General features: G+C 52.7%; 1 protein-coding gene across 1 annotated transcript in view; it reads right to left on the reverse strand.

Moving 5' to 3' along the window:
• The window catches only part of SLA2 (Src like adaptor 2), a gene marked incomplete at its 5' end in the record, with an annotated part of 16283 nt that extends 8204 nt beyond the window's left edge, over positions 1-8079 (reverse strand). Inside the window, 3 exons of the mRNA XM_028485343.1 lie at positions 5647-5750; positions 7486-7572; positions 7961-8079. Of these exons, the coding sequence (XP_028341144.1) occupies positions 5647-5750; positions 7486-7572; positions 7961-8079 (310 nt within the window). The remainder of the gene's footprint in view (positions 1-5646; positions 5751-7485; positions 7573-7960) is intronic.
• Positions 8080-10013: the final 1934 nt, after the last annotated feature.

Raw genomic sequence — 10013 nt, forward strand, 5'->3', positions numbered from 1 at the left:
ACGAACCCGTGTCCCCTGCATCGGCAGGCGGACTCTCAACCACTGCGCCACCAGGGAAGCCCCCAGGACGTCTTTTAAACTCAGACTCCCTGGTTTCATATCCCACCCAGAGTCACACACTGTAACACCCCTACATCCTATAACCCTACCTGTGTCTCTAAGACACATTATTTGACCTCTCAGATCTGTTTCTTCCTCTCTAAAGGGGGATAATAATTGTCCCCGCCTCAACAGATTGCCACAAAGATTCAGGTGGTAAAGTAGGTAAAGCATTTAGCAGTGTCTGGCACATAGCAAGCATCCAGTGCTCCTTATCAGTTCTCTGGTTCTTTGTTCATGCTGTTCCTTTTATATGGAACACTCTTCCACCTGCTTAGCCACCAGCCTTCCTTTTACAACTCAGTTCCTACTCAGACAACTCCTCTCCAGAACACCTTCTCTGCCTGGTAGAAACCCCAGCTCTAGGCTTGCCCAGACACTAGTGCTAGCACCAAAGGTCCTATTCTCCCATCGTCTGTCCCTCAACACTACCCCACCCCACCATATAACCAACTGTGAGCCTCACGAGGGATCGTCCTAATTTATCTGCCCACCATCTTCCCATCTCAGAAAACAGCAGCACAATCCATTCATTACTAAGCTCCGAAGCCCGGCATCATCCCTGGCAGCTTCCATTCTCCTTCACCTCCCATCCAGCCCCACAGAAAACCCTACTGGCTACATTCAGAACATATCCGGAATCTAACCACTTCTTAGCCTGCAACAACTTCCCATGTGGCTTCCCACTTCCGCCTCATCCCCTGCCAAATCCTCTCTTGGCACCGTAGAGGGATCAGATCATGTCACTCCCCTGCTTAGAACCCTCCCTGTCAACATTTAAAATAAATCTGAAGCTCTCACCCTGGAAAGGCCTTGCATGACCTGTCTTCCGGTGACCTTGGATCTGCTCCAGGCACACCTGCCTCCTGCTGAGGATGCACCTGTTTACTCTGTTCCTCTTAACTGTCGCTTTATTGTTTCTTTGTGGCATTTGCCATGATCAGTTGCTTAATTACTATTTGTTCACTATGCACATTGCCAACTAGATTGTGGGCAGGGATTTTGCTTTTTTTTTTTAACCTCTTTATTGGTGCTTTTTATATTGTTGAACCCCCAGCACTTAGAACAGTGGCTGGCACAGAGTCACCATGCAATATTTATTTGTTGAATGAATTACTGAGTCTCTGTGATAAACACTGGACACGGCCATGATTACAAGCAGACTTGAGGAGTCCTTGCCACCATTTGCACTCCTACCGCTATGAGCACAGATGGTGTTGGGGGTCAGTGTACCCTACCCCAGCTCTTCATCCTCTCTCCTCCCCTCAACGTACATACATGCACTCATTCACTCATCCATTTATACAGTAAACATCTGTTGAACACTTGCTACAAGCTGGCACTGCACTAGCCCCAGACACAGGTAATCAGATCTTCATACTCTGGGGAAAGAAGTACTGTCCCTCAGCACATCCCTCAGCCAGAATTTTCCTTTATGGTCCTCATCTCAAGTATTTAGTTCCCCTGCTGTTAGACCACATACCCTGACTTTAAGAAATAAGTTTAAAAAAAAAAAAAAAGAAATAAGTTTATTGCAGCTACAGAAGAGGTCTTTTCAGGATGCTGTGGGAGTTGAGAGCAAAGAGTGACAAATAACCTGGGGAAATGGCATTGCAATGGGTCGTGAAGGATCAGTGTGAGTTGGCCAAGTGGAGGAATGGAGGAGAGGGCTTTCCAGGCCCTGAGGGAGGCTTGTGTGCAAGGATGCAGCAGTGGAAAGAACAAGGTGTGTTCATTCATGGAGTGTTCTGGTGGACAGTGGGCCAGAAGGCAGTCTGTGGGAAGGAATGGTAGGAGCTATGGCTGGTACAGGGCCTGGAGGGAGACCCATTGGGAAAAAGGCAAGGAAATTATGAGGTCCCGGATTCCAGAAAGCTCCAGCAGACTTAGCCAGTGTCACACCCTGGCCTGCAGTGACCTGTGGGCTCAGGAGCCGTGTTCTCCCAGGTGTTCTGATGATGATGCCGGGAGGAGGGGAGGGGTCCACAGTGGTGTGAGGGAGCACATTAACACCTGTTTGGGGGACGTAGATCTAGCAGGACCCTCTGAACTTCTTCTGAGACCTCTGAGAAGCTGATAGCCTCGAGGATGCTGCACCCTGGACTTGTCTGAAGCCTGAGGGCAGGAATCACAACTTAGCGGGCCTGACTCAGAGGAGATGCTTTTAAGTGTTTCTCGGCTGACAGAACCAGAGGTGAGTCCCTCAGGGGCAGGAAGCGTGTCTTGCTCATCAGTCTCTCTTGCAGTGCTCAACACAGTATACACACATAGTAGGACAGCAGGAAGGCAAGAGGGTGACGCTCTTGGGGTCTGGCCCTGGCGCTGACCTCTGGAGCAGTCCTGGGACCTCCACACTCTTTGTGCCCCTTCACACACCAAGGTTTTCGGCCTGACTTGGGCCCTGCCATGGCTCTCCCCAGGCCTAGAACACAACCAGGTATGCCAGAGGGACTCTGGGGAAGATGGGGGGTCTTCCCCTCCCCCTCCAGACTCTTGAGTAGTGTTCTTGGGAGCTCAGTGGCCCCAGGCCTTCCTCCTTGGTCCACCCACAGGCTCAAAGCCCCTACAGAATTCCCTTCCCAGAGGTACATCTGGATCTTGGGCCAAAGAAAAGCTGATCCTGATATCACTCACTCACTTGGTCAACAGTTAATTACCATTATATATGACAAGATGCATTATGTAAACATGAGAAACATTGTCTCTCATTACTTAATTTTGGGTTCCCTAGATTGGAACTGTGTTTTCCAATTTAAAAGAACATGAGAACCATCCGGAGAGCTTGAAGGAAGCAGATTTCTGACCTCTGTACCCAACAGTCTGATTTGGCAGGTCTGCGGTGGGGCCTAAGAGTGCATTGGCAAGACGATCCCCTGACAATTCCTGTACACTCAAGTCTGAGAAACACCATCCTGTGGCGTCACTCAGGCCCGTACAGATTTAGTGTCAAACTTTTTTTGACCACAAACCACATATGAAATTTTACAGTGACCCAGGACACACTTAAAATTATCGAAAACAAAAAGTTTGGTGAAGCAATATTTTCCCCAACCCCAGTGATGCATCCTAATGTTTTCAGCTATATTTCACTTAAACGCTCACTGGTCCAGATCCACTAAACCAATGGGTTTCAACCTTGGCTGCACATCAGAATCACCTGGGGGGCTCTTGTGCTTCCAGGGCCCAGGCCACACCCCTGACCAATTAAATCAGAAACTCTGGGGGTGGGGTGCAGCCATCAGTAATTTATAAATCTCCCCCAGATGATTCTAACACACAGCCAAGGTCTAGATCAGTGGTTCTTAAAAGTGTGGTCCCCAGACTAGCCCCAGCAAGCATCACCTGCAAACTTGTTGGAAAGGCAAATTCTAAGGCCCCAGACCCAAATCAGAACTGGCTGGACCAGTCCCTTGTTTTAACAGACCCTCCAGGTGTTCTGATGCCCACCCAGGTTTGAGACCCACTGGTCTATAACCACTGAACCAAACTGATTTCTTGGCCCACAAATGGGTTGTAACCTGCAGCTTAACAAACACTCTCCAAAAGGAAGCCCAGGATGAGAGATCAGGAATCAGTACTGGGAAACTGTTGCCTTTCCTGCAGAATTGGCAAATTCTTCCTTTTTCGATAATGAGAGCTGCATTCTTTTTTTTTTTTTAACTAATTAATTAATTAATTAATTGTTTTTGGCTGTGTTGGGTCTTTGTTGCTGCGCTCAGGCTTTCTCTAGTTGGGGCGGGCGGGGGCTACTCTTCGTCGTGGTGCGCGGGCTTCTCATCGTGGTGGCTTCTCTTATCGCAGAGCACAGGCTCTAGGTGAGCAGGCTCAGTAGTTGTGGCTCACAGGCTCTAGAGCACAGGCTCAGTAGTTGTGGCACACGGGCTTAGTTGTTCCACGGCATGTGGGATCTTCCTGGACCAGGGCTCGAACCCATGTCCACTGCCTTGGCAGGCAGATTCTTAACCTCTGTGCCACCAGGGAAGTCCTGAGAGCTGCATTCTGATCTATCCCTTTTTGGTGTTGCTATGGGGAACCTCAGAGTCAAATCTAACCTTAATCCCAGCAATTTTGTTGATCCTTAAAGATCCTATGGATTTTTTACACCTTAAACTTACGCAGTGCTGTATATCAATTATGTCTCAATAAAACTGGAAGGAAAAAAAAAAGATCCTATGGATTCTTATCTGCTTTCTCCTTTATTTCTCCACCAGTTCCTCTTGTATATGTGCCTTCTTAGAAAAGGGGCTCAGAGAGGCAATAAGTTTTGGTCACTATGCTCTCGGGGTTGAACCAGGCCAGAGAAGGGGTGTGGGAGGGGCAGCTGAGCACGGAGCACTTCCTGTGGCTTCTCACGCTCACTGGGGCCAGGTCTACAGTGCCCCTGCCCCCAACAGCACTGCTATGGTTTCCTGTTTGTAGCTGTTGCATTTGAGCCAGCCCCACACCCTGGCCTGCCTATGGGTGTATGTGAGGGATGCTGGCGCTGCCTGGAAAATAGTAGGAGGGGCTGGGGAGAGGTCAACCCAGGGGGCTCCCAAAGGAAGGGAAGGAGAGGCAAAGACGCGCTGGAAGGGGCCCCAGGAGGGAGACTGAGTAGAGAGCAAAGGACCCTGACGACGCCTCAAAGTGAGTTCAGTTAAGGGAAGCACAGGCAGCCTGTCCTCACTCCTGAATAGCTTCTCCCTAGTCTGCCCCTGTGCTTGCAATGCTACCGTTACTGTCACGGGTGGGCCTCTCTTGGGTGTCTGAAGTGCGATGAACCTCAGCGGGGTTGGAATCCCAGCTCTGCACTTATTAGCTGTGTCTCCCCAGGCAAATCCTTTCTCTTCCCCCAAATCTCCAGTTCCTCATCTGTAAAATGGGGACACTGGAAGTACAATCCCCACAGGGTTGTTTGAAGGCATTTAAAGCGCCTAACGTAAACGAGGGCACTGCCACTCCTTCAACATCCCTCTCTGTCCCTGCTGTAAGGGACTCAGGGCAGCTCAGAGAGAAGCAGGGGCATCAGAGACAGACTCAACTTCATGTTTTGTTTGCACCTGGGGTGGGATAAGTCCCATATGAACGTGCAGTGTGACATGTCCCTAGCCCTCTGTGGGCCTCTGTTTCCCCATCTGCACAGCACAGAGAGGAAGATCATGAGGTGACTCCTAGTGGGTTTTCTGGCTCCGACTGGCTGGTGACCCGAAGCACAGAGACCTTGTCAAGAGATCAGGATCATGTTGTGTCTTGGGGAGGGAGAAATCATTGCTGGTCAAGGCAGAGAAATCTTGTGACTATACTCTGTTAAGAGTCGTGGTTGCCAAAGTGTTGGCTGAGCTGGATCCCTCCCCTGGGCAATTCACACCACTTTTAGAAGTGCAGGTTATTGCCCCGTTGTTGATAGGCTCTCACGGCAGCAACATGTGGTCAGTCAGCCAGACTGCCCGACTCCAAGGCCAGGTCTCCAGCCTTCCACGTGTGGCCTCCTACCTCTACCCCCAAGTCACATCACACCTGGCTCTTGGCATGAAAGGGAAAAGCCCATGGCAGGCTGAGCTTACCCACCTCTCCTGGTCTGGCTCTCCCGGATGAGGAAGGCCCCTCCTGGGTTTCCAGGCAGCAGCAGAAGTTCCTCAGCTTTCTCCCGGCTCAGGCCCTCATACAACCACCTGGGGGTGGGGAGGTGAGCAGAGAGAGGGTCGGGGTCAGCCTGGGGATGGGTGGCCCAAGACTCTACTGGAACCTCTCCTCCCTCTGTGGGCCTCAGACTTCCAAACGTCCCATGAAGAGCTGGCCTCAGGTCTCTCAGGGCCCCCAGCTTTGTCCTTGTCCTCTGAGGCCCCTGGAGCCAGGACCATCTCATGGGGTCAGCGCCAGCCTTTTCTAACTGAAGAGCTCATTCCCAAGTGGCCAGGGTCTGGGAGCAGGTGAGGTGATCCCAGACCCTCTCCTGTCACTGCCCAGTTCCCCCAGTGCCCCTACACCATCCACTCACCTGTCTAAGCCTTCACCTCTCCAAGAATTGCCTCTTTTTTTTTTTTAAATTGTAGTAAATATTTTATTTCAACAATTTAAAGTTTAACTTTGTAGCCAAAAGGTATGCAGGTGAACATTTACTCATTATCACTGAAATCTAACTTCCACTGTAGCTTATTTGTGGGTAGAAAGTTTGGAACTAGAATGTTCAAGACATTCTAAAATTTTGGAAAAAATCACATAGCCCATCAATAGCCATATGTGCCTCTTCCAATGCTGGGATTGTTGATAATTCTGAGCCCACACCTTCCTTTTCTCTCTTCACTTAATCCCTCACCTATGTATGTCCATGAAGGACTTCACTGCAGTGTAAAGTTCAAGGAGCCGTGCAGGAATTTTTTGGCTTACGGTCCATCAGCTTCTTACTGTCCCCAGAGTCATGTCCGGGGGTCCCAGGCAAAGCCTCCAAAAGCCAATTTGATAGAAATGGTTGCCTCCCTGTCATTTTGTGAAATGCCAGAGCCAGGGTTGAGTTGATTCCAAGTAAATAAAGTAGAGAAGCTGTGATTCTCTTGGTGCCAGCAGCAAACTGAGCCTAGTTTTATAGTAAATAAAATACATCATTCATAAAACTTATGAAAATCGAGGCTATGAATGAAGCAGAAGCAAGGAAAGGGGACTCTTAGAGGTAGTCGGTGTTTCCTCTGTTTAAACTTCACGCCAGGCTGTGGAGGCAAAACCCTGCCCAGCAGGCCCAGGCCACTGGGAGACGCGAGCTGATTCTATGAGGTGACCACATGTCTCAGGATCCTATGTTGCTTTCCTCAGAGCCAGACATACCACTGGCTTCAGAAAGGAAGGCCATCCAGTGTGGGGGCCGTGCTTTTCCTCAGAACTGAAGCGTGGCTGTCACAGCACACACAGTGACACAGTGACATGTCCCTGGCTCCAGGTTATTCACTGCCTTTCTCTCTCGACATAGAATTTGCTCAGGAGTCAGTCTGTCACTTATTCTGGGCAAGGGATGGCTCACACTTTTTGAGAGACCCTGCGTCCCCGAATCCAGCCCTCCTGAGGAAGTGCCTCTTGGAAGGGCAGCCCGAGGAGGCTCTCTGGGGACATTTATGCAGGCTGCCCCCACCTCCTGCAAGTCCCTTCTAGCATTCTCCACCACCAGATTCCTGGCCACCCTCCAAAGCCCAGGTGCCACATCTCCATGAGGCCTTGCCGAGCCCTCTCCTCTGGGCTCCCAAGTCTCACAAGCTGACCTGAGAGAGTCAGTCGTCAGCTCCTCTGGAGGGCAGGGTCTGGGCCTGATTTTCTCCTGACCCCAGCTTTGCTCAGCGTAAGACTGGGCGTAAAGAACTACACTTGTGGGAGGAGAAAGCAGGAAGCTCCCCGGAGGCAGGGCCTGGGGAGTGAACTCACCCATGGGAGATTTTGGCCACTTGGTTGCTGGGGAAGATGTACTCTCTGCCTGATATGTCCGACAGCACCGTCCACCAGTCTCCATCCCTGGAGAGAGAAGGGCGAGGGGACCCCTCTCAGAAGGGCCAATGCCCTGGGCACCGCTCATTTGGGATTCACGAGGACCCCCCAGGTTAGGTCCTGCGGCCACCCATCCCACCTGAGTTTCCCAGGTTTCCTTGCACCAGCCAGTCTGGATACCTCCTGGGCAGAGAATGGCCTGATTCAGGGCCCCCCTGCAAGGCCCTGCCCACCCACTGCTTTTCCCTACAGGTGTGTCAAGCTGCCTAAAATCCCACCATTAGAGTGCTGTGTGAGCTCAGCACAAAAGTCCATGCTCTTTTCTCCTGGAAGGGGCCCCTCATCCCACTAATGCATCTTCAGGGATCAGGGGAGGGGAGAGAGCACCCCACCCAGTGCCCTCAGAGAGACTTACTCAGAGACGATGGTCAATGGCTCCCCCAGTCTCAGAGACAGCTCTGCCTGCTCGCCTACCGGGAAACTGCCCAAGGCCACAGCTTTGGCCTTGCTCCTCTCTGGATGGAGGGACAGAGATGGTCACCCTCTGGCCAGACATGAGTTCCAGTGGAGGCTGGGCTCCCACCATCAATCCTCCCACAGGCACCCTAGGGCGGCATGTCTGCTGGGATCCCGGGATGACAACCTGGAATCTGATGCTTCTCCATAGGGCTCTGCAGAGCCCTGGGGATGCCCAGACATCTCTTGGGGGCCCCTCGGGGAAAGGATGGGTGTGGCAAGAGGAGTGGGGCTCCTGGCTACAATCCCATCTTTATACAGATCATCACAGGAGATTTTGATAAAGGAATTCAGCAAACTGTTCAGCAAACTTAAAGCCGACAGCTCTAAGCAGGTATCAGCCCGGATCTCTGAGCTCAGCTTCTGAAAGGCACCGATGAGGTGGCCACCAGATGGACTAGCTCTGAGGGGCTGGGAGGTGGCCATGGGAGGCGGAGGGCTCCTGGAGGGGCCCAGGAAATCACTGACCTGGACGGGCTTTGTAACTCTGGAGTGCCATGCACGTGGGCAGAGTGGCTCTCCCGTGACCTCTGTCCAGAGCGACAGGCGTAGGTCTGTGCTGCCCCCTCAGAAGAGGTGCAGCCCCAGGGCCCACTGGGACAGGCCTGGCCCAGAGCAGACACCCAGCAAGAATGTGTGTCTCAGTCAAGTCTCCTGGTCACACACCTGCCATCTCTTCCTGAGCACCTGCTCTGTGTCAGGGCCTGACGGGTGCTGTATGTGTCATCTCCATTCAGCCCCATTACACAGCAAGGCAACCGAGGCTCCACGGGGCAGTCTGCCGGGGAGGGCGGGCACAGCTCCTATGCCACATCACCCTGTCCCTGTCCTCCCATGGGCCCAGGGCTGGGGGACTGGGCTGGACAGCAGCAGCACGTCTCTGAAAGGCCCAGACTCCCCGGGAGGCTGGCGTTCAGAGAGGGAGTCACAGAGACAGGACACCAAGCCGCCGCACCCCACCCCATCACACCAGGACTGGTCCTGAGCACGTGGTGGCCTTGAGGCCCAATTCTGAGGTTGGACAGCAGGCGGCAAGCGGCTGCCTTAGCACAGGACGCTCATCCCCTCGTCCCCCACTCAGGGACCAGCCTGCCCTGACCATCTAGACCTCCTGATGCCTGTCCAGGCCTACTTGTCCTGAAAACACACGGGCTGTAGAGCGCCCTTCACCCACACCCCCACGCCCTCCCTTCTCTTCCTCCTATCCCATCTCAGTAGGGCTCTCTGCATTAAGCTATGAGAAGCAGCGAGGTCAGCAAGAAAGGTTTGTGTGCCTCACAGATGCTCCTCAAAGCCTGAGAGGCCTCTGTGAGGCCCTCTAGACAGAGCTGGGGCCCCAGGAAGTGAGGGAGGGAGAGCAGAGGACAGACAAGGACCCAGGGGACGGGTGGGGCAGGCACAGAGCTGGACGCTATGCGGGCTGAGGGCCTCTGGGACATGGGCAGAATGAGACTGTGATTCTGGAAATGGACCAGTTCCTACATGTCCTCCCAGACACACATGGAGACCCCCGTGGTGACCCCAGACTGGAGCTCCTCAGAACCTAGGGCCTGGCCGTCCCTCGGTGCAGGGAAATGCCTGCCTGATGCCCGAATACACGGTGCAAGTAAGTCTGGGGAGGGTGTCCTCTGACAAGAACAGAGCCAGGTGGCCAGAAGGGCCCCACCCCCTCCTGGAAGCCCGGGCCCTCCACCCCAGGAGCCACTGAGCTGCACATGCTGTCCCCCTGATGGGTCCCCTCCGGTGGCTGAGTCACCTTCATCCTTCACTCCTTGGATGAAACGTCCCTTCCCTGATGAGCCCCTCAGCACACACTCTAGGTCAGAACCCCTTAAAACACTGTCATCAAAATCTACCACAGTTGTAATTGGTTATTGGTTTAGCACCTGTCTCTGAGGTTTGACTGTCCCTGAACACAGGGACTGTGTCCATCTTGTCCACTACTGTGTCCC

Source organism: Physeter macrocephalus, unplaced genomic scaffold (genome assembly GCF_002837175.3).
Source record: "Physeter macrocephalus isolate SW-GA unplaced genomic scaffold, ASM283717v5 random_281, whole genome shotgun sequence".
Classification (NCBI taxonomy): domain Eukaryota; kingdom Metazoa; phylum Chordata; class Mammalia; order Artiodactyla; family Physeteridae; genus Physeter; species Physeter macrocephalus.